Genomic DNA, 19,085 nt, shown 5'->3' on the forward strand with positions numbered 1-19,085 from the left:
ATATTAACATTTTATTCAAATTTGAATAAAATGTAAAATATTACTAATATTTTTTGTGTTAAAATATAACTAATTTTAAATATTAAATAAAAAAAACTATAATAGTTTCTCAATGATACTAAAATAACAGCAGTGAAGCATCACAAGTCCTTCAGCACCTGGACTGAAGTTCCCATTGTGTCTCTCATTATATGCTCGTCATGAGATGCTGTGAGAACTCGTGTGTGTGTGTGTGCGTGTGTGTGTGAAGGACCCTCCTATCAGAGCACTTCAGAGCTCATTTCCTGTCTGTAAGAGGCCGCAGGTCTGAGAGGCAATCATCACATCTATTATGGATCTCAGTCGTGCACACGCTCTCCATTCACTGCTAACAAAGACAGCATCACGATCAGCACACGGCGGAGCGGAGCGGCTCATATTAAAGGTCAAAGGGTCAGAGAGCCATTCTGAGATTCAGAGCTGAATGATGAAAATGATTCATGTGTGAGAACCAGATATGACGACCAATGAATGAGTGCAACCTGGAAAATTAAAGTGAAGAGTGAACACACTAATCACACTGTTTTAAACTGCTAAATGGCTTAAATGGCATACATATGCACATAATGTCCAGTCAGCAGTCAAAACCACTAAATAAACCCCAACAGGGTGATCAGAGAGACAGATGGGTCTCGTTTCATCCTGACATAACGAGCAACTGACTGAACAGTACAATCACATGGATACTAACTAAATAAATACATGGAAATTAAATACTGAGTGTAAATGACTGTATTGTCTTAAAGAGATAGTTCACCCAAAAATGAAAATTCTGTCATCATTTACATAAACTTTTGTTCATCTTTGCATCAAGTACCTACGTTTAACCATATTTGAGTGTTTTGGGTGAATAGACTTTCAATGGAGGGACAGAAATCTCAGGTTGTGAAAGGTATCTTCTTTTGTGTTTCAAAGATGAACAAAAGTCTCACAGGTTTGGAGTGACATGAGAGAGTAAATTATGACAATTTTGATTTTTGGGTGAACTATCCCTTTAAGAAAAAGCGTGTGTCGCGAAACAAGCACAAAGATGGACTGAGACAATGATCACTTTAGACACAAATTTTAATGACACCAGTGACCAAAATGATCAATCCTCTTTAAAGGGTTAGTTCACCCAAAAATGAAATTTCTATCATTAATTACTCACCCTCATGTCGTTCCACACCCATAAGACCTTCGTTCATCTTCAGAACACAAATTAAGATATTTTTGATGAAATCCGATGGCTCAGTGAGACCTGCATTGACAGCAAGATAATTAACACTTTCAATGCCCAGAAAGCTACTAAAGACGTATTTAAAACAGTTCATGTGACTACAGTGGTTCAACCTTAATGTTATGAAGTGACGAGAATACTTTTTGTGCGCCAAAAAACAAATAATGACTTTATTCAACAATATCTAATGATGTGTGATTTCAAAACACTTCCTCATGAAGCTTCGAAGCTTTACAAATCTTTTGTTTCGAATCAGTGGTTCGGAGTGTGAATCAAACTGCCAAAGTCACGTGATTTCAGTAAACAAGGCTTTGTGTGTTTCGAAATGTTTCGAAATTTCAATGGTTCACCACTGGGGGGGCGATGATCTCTGTGAACCCATGAATCAAGTCTATAGGTTTTACCTGATCTCTGATCAGTTGTATACATTTGTAGATGTTTTAATTAGACATTAAAAAGAATAATAGTAGTTAATGGTAACTTATTAGCCTGTTTAGCTGAGCTATCCATGGAACAAACAAAACAAGCCCTGAAAATTGATAAAAGACGGCATTTTATACATACACTTGATATTCAATCTCATTATATGATTTATAGATTTTACTTTCAATAAAACATTTGCAATGGGTTTGTAAAAGGTGTTTATTTGCATGAGTTTTCAAAGCAAAACACTGTTCTGACACTATCCACTTCCCCACACACTTCCTTGTTTGTCACAAACAACATGTACGTTATAATTCGTCAACGCTTGTCTGAATCATTGCCAAGGTTATTTCAGACCAACACGTGCAAGTGACTAATAAGTGTCACCGTGGAGCCTTGACACAATTCGGCTGATTTGCTTCAATTGTTTCAGTGTTTAACGAAGCCTTGCTCTGCCCATTGCTAGTTCACAGAGATCATCGCCCCCTAGTGGTGAACCATTGAAATTTCGAAATGTTTCGAAACACTTATGACATAACGAAGCCTCATTTACTGAAATCACTTTGATAGTTTGATTCACGCTCTGAACCACTGATTCAAAACAAAAGATTCGTAAAGCTTCGAAGCTTCATGAAGCAGTGTTTTGAAATCACCCATCACTAGATATTGTTGAATAAAGTCGTTATTTAGTTTTTTTGGTGAAAAAACATATTCTCGTCGCTTCATAACATTAAAGTTGATCCACTGTAGTCACATGAACTGTTTTAAATACGTCTTTAGTAGCTTTCTGTGCATTGAAAGTATTAATTGTCTTCCTGTCAATGGAGGCCTCACTGAGCCATCGGATTTCATCAAAAATATCTTAATTTGTGTTCTGAAGATGAAGTTCTTACGGGTGTGAAACGACATGAGGGTGAGTAATTTTTTTTTTGGGTGAACTAAACCTTTAAAAGCCTCTACAGATCTTGTATTTGGATGTAGTTTGACAATAGTTGACAAGTAGGTTGAAGCTGCAGGATTGCTGGAGAACAGGCGTTCTGGAGCCGGACCGACGGCCTTTATACGCTCCCACACCACAGCAGGAGCATGAGGAAGGTTAGCAGACTGGAAAGAGTCCGAGAGGCTGAAATAATCAGGCCATGATGACAAATGAGACGAGGGATGCAGAGAGGAACATGTAAAGAGAGTACAACATTTCGTCAAAAATTTCGCAGTGTCCCAGATAGAACTTGTCTCAGCTTCACAAGCGACTGGAGGTGACACACACACACACACACACACACACAAACACATCTCGCTTCATTCCTCGGTGGATTCCTCCTGAATGTGTCCCGCAGCCAACGCCTCACCGCTGGCCTTATTTCACAAGGTGCCTTCATGAGGAACGTCCCGAATGAACTTCACAAGTTTCCTGGGCTGCGAAGTAGAGGAAAGTTCCAGGAGAGACGAGCGACAGAGAGGAGCGACGGGATCAAGACAAGCGTCTCTACATGAAGAGATCAGAGAGAAAATAAGGCAGAACATCTAGAACAAAACACTGAACTCGAAGAGAAGACGAGGAAGGAATTATTCACCCAAAAATACAAAAGTAGATATTTCGAGAAATGTCTTTTTGTCCATACAATGAACGTCAATGGGGTCCAATGTTGTTTGGTTCCCAACATTCTTTAAAATATCTTCTTTTAAAGAAGAAAGTAAGTAAAATCACACAGGTTTGGAACAACATGAGGGAGAGTAAATGATGACAGAATGATCATTTTTGAGTGAACTATCCCTTTAAGTATCCATCCAATCTGACCATTTCTGTCTGTCTATCTATCTATCTATCTGTCTGTCTATATCTACCCATCCGTCTATTTATCTATCTATCTCTGTCTATCTGTCTGACTGTCTATATCTACCCATCCGTCTATCCAGCCGTCTATCTATCTATCTATCTATCTATCTATCTATCTATCTATCTATCTATCTATCTGTCTGTCTGTCTGTGTCTATCTGTCTGACTGTCTATATATCTATCTATCCATCCGTCTATCTATCTAACTGTCTATATATCTATCCATCCGTCTGTCCATCCGTCTATCTATCCATCATCCATCTATCTATCTATCTATCTATCTATCTATCTATCTATCTATCTGTCTGTCTGTCTATGTCAGTCTGACTGTCTATATATCTATCCATCCGTCTATCCATCCATCCATCCTTCCATCCATCCATCCATCTATCTGTCCGTCCGTCCGTCCGTCCGTCTATCTATCTATCTAATCTGACCATTTCTATCTATCCATCCATCTGTCTATCCATCCGTCTATCTATCTATCTATCTATCTATGAATAAAAACAAAAAATAAGAAAAAAAAATGACAGTGTGTAAATATATATATATATATATATATATATATATATATATATATATATATATATATATATATATATATATAAAATATAAAAATACAAATAAAAATAAGATAAAAATTATCTATCTACACACACACACACACACACACACACACACACACACACACACACACACACACACACACACACAAACACATATATATATGCCTTATTTTCTCCCTGATCTCTTCATGCTTTGGAAATATTGTATGTAAACAATACTCGAAACTGAAATTGAAATTACTGGGGTTTCTCCTCATCTGAGAAACAAAACTCCATTTGACTCCATTTGATCTCATTGGCGTCTGGGAGAAACGACTGAGACTCAGGAGATCTCATTTGTGTATCAGTCAGACGAGTGTTGATGGCATGTTTGGTGCGCTGCGGTCTGACCTCATTGTGTTTTATAGACGGTGTCATGTTTTTGTGTGACAGAGCTGTTTTCTGCTGTGACTCAGAGCGGGTAAATGGATACAGTAATTACAACTTTCTGCATACTTGACATTTTAAAGGCTTAAAAGAGTCGAGGAGGAGGAAGCCCTCTTTCTTCCCTACAGCAGAAGCTCCTTTGACTCACAGAGACGGAGGCTGTTCAAAGCTCAGTGTGTGTTCAGGAGAGACGCATAAAAGGCTGTTCTGAGAGAAAAGAGAAAATCCTGTCTGCTTCAAAAAAAAAAAAAAAAAAATTATATATAGACACCATGTTCAGATGGAGTTGTCAATGTCAATCTGTCCTTCCCTTCTTCACATGACTTACAGAAGCATTACTGTCCTTCAAAGAACACAACCCCTCGCACACACATTTATTCAGCTATCTAAAGGAGGACAGAACATCTATTATTCTTATCATTCTAAAGAAAATGTGTGCAAATCTGCCATGATGCAGAAACACTGCAGGACAAACTCAACTTTAATACTTCAATAGTGCTAGAAGTTTGATCACATCACTACCAGCACTAGTACTAGTGATGACTGACTTAGTAATCAATACAGATTATTACAGACTATAGCCCTAAAATAAACTGCTGGCTGGTCCCCACAATGTAGGTGATCTCAGGATTTACTATCCTTGTGGAGACATTAAACTGAATTGAGCTGAATAATGAACACTCTAAAAAATGCTGGGTTAAAAACAACCCAAGTTGGGTTGAAAATGGATAAACCCAGTGATTGGGTTGGGTTAAATGTTTAAAAATTGTTTAAAAATTATTATATGTCTGGCTTAAAATGAACCCAAAATAGGTTGGAAATTAAAAATCAGACATAATTACTAGAGGAAACAATAATAATCAAAAGGTGAACAATTATTAATAAGCAATTTAATAAATGTTTATTGTTTAATTTGTATTCATTAAACTCATTCCAACATACTTTGGGTTCATTTTAAGTAAGCAATACAGTCATTTTTAAACAATAGTTGAGTTAAATAAAACTACCCAGAAGGTTGGGCAAACATTTAACCCAACCACTGGGTTAAAACAACCTAATCACTGGATTTGTCCATTTTAACACAACTTGGGTTGTTTTTAACCCAGCATTTTTTTTTTTTTTTTTAGAGTGAAACTATTGTCAGCAGAATTTCTCATATTTGATGAAGTTTGCATCATTGATTCTGTTATTTTCCTGTTTATTACTGTAAAGCTGCTTTGAATCAATCTGTATTATATAAAGCGCTGTAGAAATAAAGCTGACTAAAAGTATAAATAATATTCAAATATACATATATATTACCGTTTTTCTCAATTGCTTTGGCATATTTTTCTTAACATTCTCTAAAACTGGAAGCTCATATACTATATTTGCTGGAACATCACAAATCTATTGCATGTCTGCAAAACGTAGTAACTCACCCAAAACATTTAATTCATCCTTCAAAATTGAGTTATTGCGTCAGTAAATTGGCCAATGTCACCAAAATAAAAAGTGTTTTTGTCATCGTGTGGGTCACACTGGTCAAAATGTTTAGATGTTTAGATGGAAATATTTGTTACATAAAAATTTCATGTTTTCTACTTTTTTTGTTATTGACACTGACTGCTTTCTATTCTATACAAGAATATCAGTTTTGTCTAGCTGAATGCTCTTGTGGATCACCATGAGCTTTTTAGATACAGATTCAGACAGTAAGTAAAAATTGACTTGGAAAAGTCAGTACTGTAGTACACAAAAAGAAAATGAACATTTGTATTTATACAGTACATTTTTTTTGAAGAACATACATATAAATTAAAAATGTACAGTTGCTTGTATATGTATATATATATATATATATATATATATATATATATATACACACACACACACACACACACACACATACCGAGGCATAACATTATGACCACCTTCCTTATATTGTGTTGATTCCCGTTTTGCTGCCAAAACAGCCCTGACCCATCGAGGCGTGGACTCCACTAGACCTCTGAAGGTGTGCTGTGGTATCTGTCACCAAGATGTTAGCAGCAGATCCTATAAGTCCTGTAAGTTGTGAGGTGGGGCCTCCATGGATTGGACTTGTTTGTTCAGCACATCCCACAGATGCTCGATTGGATTGAGATCTGGGGAATTTGGAGGTCAAGTCAACACCTCAAACCATTCCTGAACCATTTTTACTTTGTGGCAGGACGCATTATCCTGCTGAAAGAGACCACAGCCACCAGGGAATATCGTTTCATGAAAGGGTGTACATGGTCTGCAACAATGCTTAGGTACGTGTGAAAGTAACATCCACATGGATAGCAGGATCCAAGGTTTCCCAGCAGAACATTGCCCAAAGCATCACACTGCCTCCGCCGGCTTGCCTTCTTCCCATAGTGCATCCTGGTGCCATGTGTTCCCCAGGTAAGCGACGCACACGCACCCGGCCATCCATGTGATGTAAAAGAAAACGTGATTCATCAGACCAGGGCACCTTCTTCCATTGCTCCGTGGTCCAGTTCTGATGCTCACGTGTCCACTGTTGGCTCTTTCGGCGGTGGACAGGGGTCAGCATGGGCATCCTGACTGGTCTGCAGCTATGCAGCTCCATACGCAACAAACTGTGATGCACTGTGTATTCTGACACCTTTCTATCAGAACCAGCTTTAACTTCTTGAGCAATTTGAGCTACAGTAGCTCGTCTGTTGGATCGGACCACACGGGCCAGCCTTCGCTCCCCATATATATATATATATATATATATATATATATATGAGACTGGTTGATTGATAATATTGTGGTTCCCATCTCATTACAACGGCAGGGCATTTGCCAATTTAGAAAACATTCCATGTCATAAATATTTATGGAATATAACATGTCTGACAGATTTTGATAACTGAATAAATATCATTTTGCATGTGATTTGTTTAAATCAATAAGGAATTCAAATCTGATGTGAATAAGAAACTAATTGTTCAGAGATCTGAACTTATTGCTTTGAGAAATAAAAGTCTCATTTGAGAATTGAGTCAAAGCGATTGAGAAAAACTTCTAGAAAATATTATAATCCCTCTTGTGTTATTTCTAGCTGTAACAGTGGAAATGTTGCGTATCAGAGTGATTCCACAGAGGAGGACGTCACTACTGTTCTACATTTACACAATGATCGACAGACATTTAGAAAGTTACTCCAAAACCACCCATTTCTCTCTCTCTCTCTCTCTTTCTAAGCGAGTCCGGGCGCCAAAATTTGGCAGCAATCAGGAACAAAAAGAAGGCAGATGCTTTCGCTTGACAACCTGCCGTCTGATTTCTCTCTCTGATGAAGTTTACTTTCACACAGCTGCCGGGATCCAGACCGGTGGACATCGTGCTGATGTTTCCACCCATATGGATGGCCTGAACAATAAATGACAGGTATTATTTATAAACTCTCATTCTGTGCATATGCTGGCCTGATGAAACGACTCCATCATGAGCGGGGAGAGGAGGAGAACGCCATTGTTTAAACAGATGGAAACGTGAAGCGCGCTGTCATGTTGAAGCAGCGTGGGAGAGCGAACGAGTGCTGCAATATGCATGAGAGATGCATTGTGCGTGTAGTTTGCATGTGTTGAGTCTTCCATTCTCTGCTGAATCGCTTTTCTTTAGACAGCCGATCAGCAGTAATTCAAAGAGGTTTTTCTCCTCCAGGTTCATGCAGCGCTGATGTGGAATGAACGATTATCTACAGAAAGGTAAAGCATTCTCACGCTCAGATGGATGCAAATGAGACACTACCTGAAAATCATGAACGGCTTTTTGTGGAATTTAGTTATGCACACACAGACGCTTTCATCCAAAGAAACTTGCACTGCATTCAAGGTCTACACTTTCTCAGTTCATGCATTGCCTGGGAATCGAACCCGTGACCTTGGTGTTGCGAGTGCCATGATTTACTGCTTGAGCAACAGCAATTACAATTACAGACAGAAACTGATCATCAAGTCTATACACATTTTTACAGTATTCTCTCATTCTCTGTACAATGTCCACAAACAGAAAGTTTTACATTTAGTTCATACCAAGGCTGATTTCACAAAAAACTCAAGATAATGGGCCCTATTTTAATGATCTAAGCACATGGTCTAAAGCGCACGGCGCAAGTGCACTTAGGGCGTGTCCAAATCCACTTTTGCTAGTTTAAGAACGGGAAAAATGGTCTTAAAAGGTTGTCCCTAGTCTCTTAATGAGTCATGGGTGTGTTTTGGGTGTAACATGCAATAAACCAATCAGAGTGTCTTCTCCCATTCCCTTAAAAAGCCAGTTGCGCTCGCGCCATGGCGGATTCGGTATTTACATGGCGAAATTTGCAAGCGGAAAAACTGAACACTTCTCTAGTGAGGTTAAAGCACGCAAGCAGAACATCTACTGGACAAGCCGGATTCCACCAAAGCATTTTTATCTTTATGCACACAATAATAATCTTTTACATTGTAATCCTTTTTTTTACATTGTAATATTTGGCATGTTTTTGGCATCCCTGTGTGTGTAACAAGCAGAGTGTACGCGCGTTGTGCACCCGCCTATAGGAGCATATTACTAACGCGCTCTTTAAATAACAAAACAAATATTACAATGGTCAATGGCGCAGTCATTTTCAGTTGTCTCAAAATAGCAACACGCCAACAATGCGCCTGAACACACCTCGTTTTCAGACCAGCACACCCATGGTCGAACAGATGGGTGTGAGTGCATTTGCTATTTAAACAATGTGGCGCAGGATGTGAAAATTATAACTGTGTCTGGCTAAAACTAGCAAAAAAAACACTTGCGTCGTGCCTGGCGGCGCATTGCGCTGAGTGTATAAGAGTAATAGGGCCCAACGTCTAAGAATTTCAATTCTTGAAATGTTCTTAAGGAGTTCAAAAGATAAAATAACTATTGAAATAAAGCTGAAATAAAATAAAATAAAAATGATGAAAATCTTTAAACAAAAATTTAAAAATTTGCCTTGGCAACTAACCGAAATAAAATAAAACTTCAGTTAAAAAAAAAAACTAAAATTAAAAATGAACTGAAACTAAAACTGAAATATTAAACCTAAATAGTAATATTTAAAATAATAATAATTCAAATTATTTCAAGTAATAAAAGCTAATAAAAATGACAAAAACCCACAAAACAATTACTAAAAATGTAACTAAAATTAAAATGAAAACAACATACTAAACTAACACAGAATACAACAAATTCAAAACTATAAGTAAGTAAGTCCTCACACTCATTTTCTGAATGTAAAGTGCTTGAGATGTGTTAGTTTAACTTGAAAATCCAACTTTAGATATAAACTTGCAACTCTGATTTTTTTCTCGTAATTCCGACTTTAGATTTAAACTTGCATTTCTGACTTTTTTCTCACGAGTCTAACTGTACATATAGACTCGCATTTCCAACTTTCTTCTTAGATATAAACTCAGAATTGTGAGATATAAACTAAAAAAAAAAAAGTGCAAACCATGAGATAAAAATTAGCAATTACCCTTCTTATTTTTTTTATTCTGTGGCAGAAACAAGTTTCCATAACAACCATTTGCAGAGACTACTTCGTCAAATTTTAAATCAATATTTTACAAGCTGCTCTATTATAGTTATATCATCTATTTCAGATCAACGACATATAAAAACGCACCTCTAAACAATACATACAACTGAAACGAGTGCTTTACATCAGTCAGACAGCTCTGAGATGTGAACATATAGACGGTTTGGTTGGAAACAGAGATGATTGAGACGAGAGGTGAAGTTTAATCTATAAAAATCTGATCATTCTCCAGGTCTTCATATTTTCCCCATGAACACTCACCGGTAATACATAAAAATGAGGCCTGTACTACTGAGAGCACATTAACACACACATTATCATTACATAAAGCATCACACTAGCACAGAAGACTGAATTATGAACTGAACGTGTCACACGGAGGCACAGAGTCACAGAAGGGCAGGAAGTGATGAAGCGTTTCTATGGAAACAGCCTTAAAGATGACCTGACCATGTAAAGAGGAAGAAGATGATGATGATGCTCAAAGATACTCGCTTTCTCTCCTTCAGTTACACAACTACACACTCGCACAAATCTCAGTTCCTTTGACGTCAAACAATCATGTATGTTGGATTACTGGGATGATCTTATTTCAGGTTCAGCTGCCACATTAAACAGATTAAGAGAGTTTATGCATCATATCATTTCATTCATTTTTTCCCTGAGGTCGCAAATACAAACAGTAAAGATGTCCGTTTGCTTGTGTTTGGCAGTAATTGCATCTATCCTACTTCAGTTGCACACATATATTCAGAAAAATTAAGATTTAAGGCAAGACACTACAGGCAAAACCATTGTTTTATTCATATCTATATTCTGAAGGTTTGTTCATATATCATTCACCTGATTTTTACAACATTTTATTCATAAAACATGGTGAAATGTATTTGTTTTCTGCCTGTTGACAGTATTTTCTAATTTCTGATAAAAAGAGAAATCCAAAATTCCAGCGTTCAGATTTCTGTTCTGAAAATGTATGCAAATGAGTGAATATTTAATAGAGGCTATTTATTGATGTCAGTTTCCCACCGGGACACAACCCCTCAGTCGGACTGAGTGGCAAAACATCCTGCAACATGACTGAATTTAATAGGGGAAACTGCAAAAATGGCAGTAAAACAAATGATTATCTTCTTAAATTAAAGGCAGTTGGACTCAACATTGATCCTCACAACTCACCAAAGATCCAGCGGTCCGTGAACATTGACATGTGGTCAGAAATCATGATTTCAATGCCGGGAAAATACATAAAGCAAAGCCTGTGAACGCTTTATCTGCTAGACAACCCTATAAACACAGTATAGGTAGATCTACAATCCAGATGATCACTTATATCATTGTTATATATCATCATATCACCCAAAATAAAACTTGTTAAAGCACTAAGGCATTACATTATGAATTTCTGTAAAGCTGCTTGGAAACGAAGTGTAATGTACTAATAAATAATAATAATAATATTACTAATAATAATATAAGTACTAATAAATTTGACTTGATACTTGGTCGAACTTCAAGACAGGATAAAAGTGACGAGAACATCAATGGATATTCTGGATGTTTCAATATATTTTGTAGAAACTTTTAAAGTTATCTGGATAAATGTCAGCTCCATCCATCCATCCATCCAATCCATCCATCATAAGATTGTAATATTTAATTGAAGAGGTGTCAATACAATAAATGACCTAGGGTATGATTTTCCCCAAAAATTCAACATTTGTGACACAAAACGGTAACTGCAAATCCACGTTTCTCTGCCTGGAGTCCAGTTGTTTCTGAGAATTGCAGCGATCAATTTTCTTGTCTTTCCTGTAGCTTCAGCAGTCTATAAAACTAAGCTCCAATTCCTTGTTGAATCTATTTGTAGTCAATCTCACAGCTCTTTGCCATTTTGTGTTTTTTTTGCCACATTCACGCTGAACACCAATGCTGTCAATCAGTCTTTTTGCCACTCAGTGGGTGTGACCGCAGTGTGACGTCATGTGCATACCCTCTATTACATAATGCCTCATTTGCATATGTAAACATAACAGGGAAAAATGGAGATATTTATTAGTTAAATAAATTTTTACCCTATTCACTTGCGATGTCTTGCCTTAAAAAAGCACCAGAAATTAGTCGCATCATCATGCATATGCAGAACACAAGAAAGAATAAGAGAAAACACAGGATAGTCACCAGAGGTTTACTAAAAACACATGTTCAATCTCCTGTAGGATCTCAAGCTCTCTAAAGACGTTCCGGACCTCGTCGCGCTCAATGCACTGCTGCTTGTTCATGTACTTCATGGCGTACATCTTCTCCGTGTCCCGCTTCTGCACGATGCACACCTGCACACGCACAAACACACACAGGTAAACACACAATGAGTATTACAGAGACACAACGGCACAGGCCGCGTTAATAACATCAACATACATCATCATAGACTCATGTCCTATATTAATAACCTGCTCGCTTCAACCGGCACAAAATGCCACGGGTCAGAGGTGCTTCACGAGCACAGAATCTACATTAAAAGCTCATTAAATGATAATCAAGAGTGTGTGTGATGTGAGACAGAGATAAAGGTCAAAACACAGTAAGGACTGGGGCAGGAGGGATGAAGACGGGTGACCAAATGCTATGAACACAATGAAAATCTGATATCACTGCATATGCATCTAACTGCATATTTCACTATATAGCTAATTTTACTGGAAATTCATATATATATACATAATATATTATATAATATTAAATAATATTAATATATAACAAATAAAAATGCTTTTTTTTACATAATTATTCTCTGATTTTTTTTACTGAGCTCATATGAGCAGATATCGAATGAATCATTCGCAATCAGGGCAAAAAACAACTGAGTCATTGAATCATTTATTCAATCATTCAAAAACACACAAGTCTTATTCGACTTAAAGTGGCGATGCACAGACCAATCGGTGTATGACATCAAAGTACCCTGAGAGCGATTCAAATGCATACGGAGCCATCTGTTCTCTAATTTTTAACGTCATACACCAATCGGTCTGCGCAGCGACGCTTTAAGTCGAACACACCTGTATTCATTTGGGAACAAAAAAAAAAAAAAAGTCAATGAATCATTCATTTAACAGATTTGTTTTAAAAACATGGACTCATTCAGGAACAAAATAAATTAGCAATTAAATTATTCATTCAGCCGTTTTGTTCAAAAACATTGATTCATCCGAAGGGGAAAAAAAACAAAAAAACAAGTGAGTCATAGAATCACTCACTCAACCAATTTGTTCAAATGGACTGATTTGTTCAGGAACAAAACAAGAGAGTAATTGAATCATTCATTCAACCGTTTTGTTCAAAAACCCAGATTCGTTCAGTAACAAAACATGGAGACTGATTTGATATAATGACCCGCGTTGGATTAATGGAATAACTCTTTATTTTACTAAGTTACTAACCATTCTTCAGTTGTCCTCATTCTGGTGTTCTGGTAAAATGAAACAAGCCACAGCGTGACTGTGCTAGAAAATGTTCTGATTCTGTCAGACGGATACTGTGAGAGTCCAGAGGCAACAATCAAGTCATTTAGCCATCTGATTGTAACAGGAAAACAAAATAATCTAGTTGAAATGGCCTTCAGAGCATCTAGAAATGTTGTTTTCTTGAACTGTAGGAAAGCCTTTGAGCTCAGTGTTTCGCCCCACAGATCCAGACTGAAAACACACTAAAACGTTCCCTAATTACATCCGCTTTGATCCAGCAGCGACTCGGCGGTTCACAGCAGACATCTCCAATACAAACCTGCCCGCAGGCACAGATAACTCAGATAAACAGCCCAAATATCAGCCTCGGAGAAGAGACGGATAACAGCGTCCCGAACTCAGATCTAATCATCCATTCCAAAACTACATAAGCACAATATGAGCAGAAACTGTGAAAATAAGATGCTATTCTGCTTTGACAACAAATACATTTTCTTGCTGCTAATAAATCATTCTGCAGGTGGAAGTGTTTATAAAGTGCAAAAAATGATGTTCTTCCTCAGTACTTTTGTCTTGTTTTCCAGCACAAATATCTAAACATTCTTAAATCAAGACATTTACTGGAGAAGCAAAATGACTGAAGTTATTAAGTCTTGTTTTCTGAAAAATCTATCAAAATAAACCTATTATGCCTCTTCACAAGATGTAATGTAAGTCTCTGGTGTCCCCAGAATGTGTCTGAAGTTTCAGCTCAAAATACCCCACAGATCATTTATTATAGCTTGTCAAATTTGCCCCTATTTGGGTGTGAGCAAAAACACGCCGTTTTTGTGTGTGTCCCTTTAAATGCAAATGAGCTGCTGCTCCCGGCCTGCTTTCCAGAAGAGGGCGGAGCTTTAACAGCTCATGCTTTGGTTGCTCAACAACAACAAAGCTGGAGAATCTCACGCAACCAAAATGAGGATTGTCAGTAACGGTGTTCAGCCTCACATTGTTCAAACCGGAGTCGACACTGATGGAGAGACTCAGGAAGAAGTTACAAATTTTAGAATGAAACTGGACGTTTCTGAATGGTTAGTGGATAAATTTATGTAGTTGCTGTGGAGTTGATTCAATTCATCGACTAGCATGTGTCGTCATGTTAATCTTTTGTGCAACTCCAGCATTGAATTGACCCTCATTTGTGAAGCAGTCCGGCGTAAAATGACGGCATGTCAACAACACTCTACAACAACAACTCTTCCTCTTCTCTAAAGCAACCCAACATGGCCTCACCCCCTTTGTTGCGTGTTCCTGGGGGCAGGGTTTATGTAAATTTTAGGGTTAATGCATCACATCAGTAACTCTCATTGAAAAGATATGAGGTCTGGCCACTTTGTCACAGAGCTGTTCTTTAAAAATCTAATTAAGTTCACAGTTATCTCTACCAATTGCTAATAAACAGAATTAAACTCCCGCTGGCTGCTTTTCACGGTTAAATATTCATAATGAACACCTGTGATTGTGCTTCAACACACATTAAACAGGTTGTTAAAGGTCAGCCATTGGCTGTGCTGAAAGACTGTGTTTCATGTGGTTCAGATGTGATATTTCAGTGACTGCAGTGGAGAAATTTGCTCTGGTAAACATCATAATGTTTGCTTTCGTCACCGGAGCGGATCGACCCATCGAGCCCTAACTGAGTCACGCTGAAGCTGATTTATGTGAGAGTGAGATAAACCGGGGGAAACACCCATATAAACCTCCATCTCACTCAACGGATCATTTCACGCATATCATCACTCTGTTTGCATGTTTATAGAAACCCCGAGCAGCTTCTTACGAGACACTGCTGAATCAGTGTTGAGCATCCTGATGAGAAACAGCATGTGAAATGCCTGCAGACGTCGAGTTCATTGGATTACAACAACATGCGTGTGAATAACACAATGTAAGTATGTAATGTGTAAATGTACAGTAGTGGCCAAAAGTGATGTCTGACCTAGGAGAACTGACATCTTCACCTTTTGAATGTGTTAAGGATTTTGTAAGCATATTGTGTAATTCTGCTTGGAGTCGACTGTTTTATCTGTGATGATAACACAATGAAACATGCTACATTTTACGACACAATTTTTGGCCAGGCTGTCATACTAAGAAATTATGAACATGCAAAAACAAGAGAATCAACCAAATATTAATAACTGATTTTGTTGTAGTCAATGTATGTTTTTTTGTTTGTGCATATAGTTAAATAAAACTTCTGATTATTTCTGAGATCAAGGCTGCTGAAAATGCAGATATCACTTCAGTTCAGTGACCGCTTACAAATACATGAAGCACATAAAAAGAAAAACTTTATTCCAGATCGTTTCTGTCGCCCAGATCTTTTAAGCTGCCCTTCAGATCCGTCTCCATTAAAGAGTTTTAATAAGCGTTTATAGGGACTAAAACCTCCATCAGCTGCTTTATTAGTAGGCGGAGTGTTTCTCGTTCACTACAGCTTCTTCCAGTGAGCAATAAACAGATACAGAGAGAAAGAGGTGAGAAAAGACAAGGACAGAAGCACAAAGAGTCTTTTATCTTGCAATGAAGGATGTAAAGACACTTCAGACCCCAGCGTTTATGGATTGAACTCTCATGAAAGCTACATTTCACAAGACGAGATGATATTCGGTCCACACTTCTGCACAAATGTTCAGCTGAAATGACACCTTATTAAATGAATCACCGCAGCCTCTGCCAAAATCATCAAATTAAATGCGATCTGCTTCCTTTTTTTCTGTCGACAGTTCTGCAGTTACTATGGTATTTTGGTGGAGACTATGGTTACCATGGTTACCATTTTTGGTAAGAATCCTAATGAGGAGAAATTACTTCCCTTTCCTAGACACCGGTGTCAATCTTCATAAAGCAACATTTCATGAGCAACAGAACACCTCTTCACCATGATTACTATTACTGAATCTGCAACATGTACATGACACAATGATGATCATGCTGTTGTTCATGGCTGTAGTCGTACTGAAAGAGACAATGGATAATTCACCTCAGATCTTGAAAATAAATGAAAGGAAACAGGAATGTTCAAATTGTGAACAAACAAGTGTATTACTCTATGACAAAGTCTTTTATTTTTATAATGTTAAAATGGTGTAATATTTATGAATTTGATTGTGCTTATCTGTTTCGTTGTGAGTGCAGTGTGCCTGCAAAAAGACTCCGCCCACACGCTCTTCTGATTGGCTGTGGTTTTGTATTGATTTGATTGCAAGTACAGTGCGTTTGCAGAGACTTTGCCCACACGCTCTTCTGATTGGCTGTGATTTTGGATTAATTTGGTTGCGAGTGCAGTGAGCTTGTAGAGAGGCTCCGCCCACACGCTCTTCTGATTGGCTGTGATTTTTGATTGATTTGATTGCAAGTGCAGTGTGCCTGCAAAAAGACTCCGCCCACACGCTCTTCTGATTGGCTGTGGTTTTGGATTAATTTGATTGCAAGTACAGTGCGTTTGCAGAGACTCCGCCCACACGCTCTTCTGATTAGCTGTGGTTTTGGATTGATTTGATTGCAAGTACAGTGTGTTTGCAGAGACTCCGCCCACACGCTCTTCCGATTGGCTGTGGTTTTGTATTGATTTGATTGCAAGTACAGTGCGTTTGCAGAGACTCCACCCACACGCTCTTCTGATTGGCTGTGATTTTGGATTAATTTGGTTGCGAGTGCAGTGAGCTTGTAGAGAGACCCCACCCACACACTCTTCTGATTGGCTGTGATTTTGGATAGATTTGGTTGCAAGTACAGTGCGTTTGCAGAAACTCCACCCACACGTTCTTCTGATTGGCTGTGGTTTTGTATTGATTTGATTGCAATTACAGTGCATTTCCAGAGACTCCGCCCACACGCTCTTCTGATTGGCTGTGATTTTGGATTAATTTGGTTGCGAGTGCAGTGAGCTTGTAGAGAGATCCCACCCATGCGCTTTTCTGATTGGCTGTGATTTTGGATAGATTTGGTTGCAAGTACAGTGCGTTTGCAGAGAGGCTCCGCCCACACGTTCTTCTGATTGGCTGTGGTTTTGGATTGATTTGGTTGCGAGTGCAGTGAACTTGCAGAGAAACTCCGCCCACATGCTCTTCTGATTGGCTGTGATTTTGGATTGATTTAATTGCAAGTGCAGTGTGCCTGCAAAAAGACTCTGCCCACACGCTCTTCTGACTGGTTGTGATTTTGGATTGATTTGGTTGTAAGTGTGGTGTGCTTGCAGAGAGACTCCGCCCATGCTTTCTTCTGATTGGCTGTGATTTTGGATTGATTGATTTGGCTGTATGTGCAGTGCGCTTGTAGAGAGACTCCATCCACATGCTCTTCTGACTGGCTGTGATTTTGGATAGATTTGGTTGTAAGTGTGGTGCGCTTGCAGAGACTCCACCCGCACGCTCTTCTGATTGGCTGTGATTTTGGATTGATTGATTTGGTTGTAAGTGCGATGCACTTGTAGAGAGACTCCACCCACAAGCTCTTCTGATTGGCTGTGATTTTTGGTTGATTTTGTCGCGTCTCTTAGTCGTGTCGTGTCTGGCAGACAAACTGCTTGTCACTGGAATCTAATCAAAATAATTTTTTTACAGTGTAGATAAATGATCCTTCCCACATTCTCATGAGGTCACAGTCTCCAGGAATCCAGCTTTATCTTCTCAAAGCGTGTCAGGTATAAGATGCAGTGTTTTATGTAACACTGCATAATGCGTCGGTTGCGTTATGAATGCGGAGCCGCTGGGGTTTACAGAGTGTCTTTACTTTTTAAGCTTCTTCTATTCCCATGACTCTGATATATTTAGCTGCTCGATCCATTGTTGTCACAAAGCTTCTCATAGGCCCGACCCAGCCGAGAGAAACAAGAGTGTTCTGTTCAATCTGCAGGAGACTCGAATCAAAAGCGTTGGGTTTCTGGGTCACACAACTGCTGAGAGGAGCAAGACGTGTTCAAGTTGAAGAGAAACGGACATAACACCTGAGAGCTGCAGATAAACTCAAAGATCGGTCTGTCCACTATTTCACTATTCCACTATTTCACTATTTCAGTCTTACAAAATTAATTTTTTTGCACTGATGCCAAAAACTATTTGTGGTTCCCCAAAGAACCTTTAAGTGAACAATTTTGTTCTTAGTGTTAAGAACATTTTAATAATATAAAGATCTGCCAATGGAAAATAAACTTATTTCAAAGGGAAAACAATATTATTTTACTCCTTTAAAGCGTAATAAGTCGCTTAATTTTGATATTTTTCAGACAACACTTGTTATCATTTGCTATCTTGATTTAAGAATATTTAGATATTTGTACTGGAAAACAAGACAAAAATGCAGAGGAAGAACATAATTTTTTGTGGTGTGAATGGAAAGATTCCATGGACAATAAAGGCTCTTCATGGAAATATCGATGCCAATAAAGAACCTTTATTTTTAAGAGTGTATTTCAGTCCTAACAAAGCCTCTTGTATCTTAACAGACTGTTTTTACCAGAATAATAATTTCAAGACAGCTAAAATTGACA

The 19,085-nt window shown here is 38.1% G+C and overlaps 1 protein-coding gene across 2 annotated transcripts in view; it reads right to left on the reverse strand.

The window, feature by feature from the left end:
- LOC127525239 (serine/threonine-protein kinase 32C-like) overlaps positions 1-19,085 on the reverse strand; it is an 81,070-nt gene that overhangs the window by 22,798 nt on the left and 39,187 nt on the right. For both annotated transcript variants that reach the window (XM_051917652.1, XM_051917651.1), the window contains exon 3: positions 12,264-12,415. In XM_051917652.1, the coding sequence (XP_051773612.1) occupies positions 12,264-12,415 (152 nt within the window). The remainder of the gene's footprint in view (positions 1-12,263; positions 12,416-19,085) is intronic.

The sequence above is a fragment of the Ctenopharyngodon idella genome, chromosome 13 (assembly GCF_019924925.1).
Source record: "Ctenopharyngodon idella isolate HZGC_01 chromosome 13, HZGC01, whole genome shotgun sequence".
NCBI classification, from domain to species: domain Eukaryota; kingdom Metazoa; phylum Chordata; class Actinopteri; order Cypriniformes; family Xenocyprididae; genus Ctenopharyngodon; species Ctenopharyngodon idella.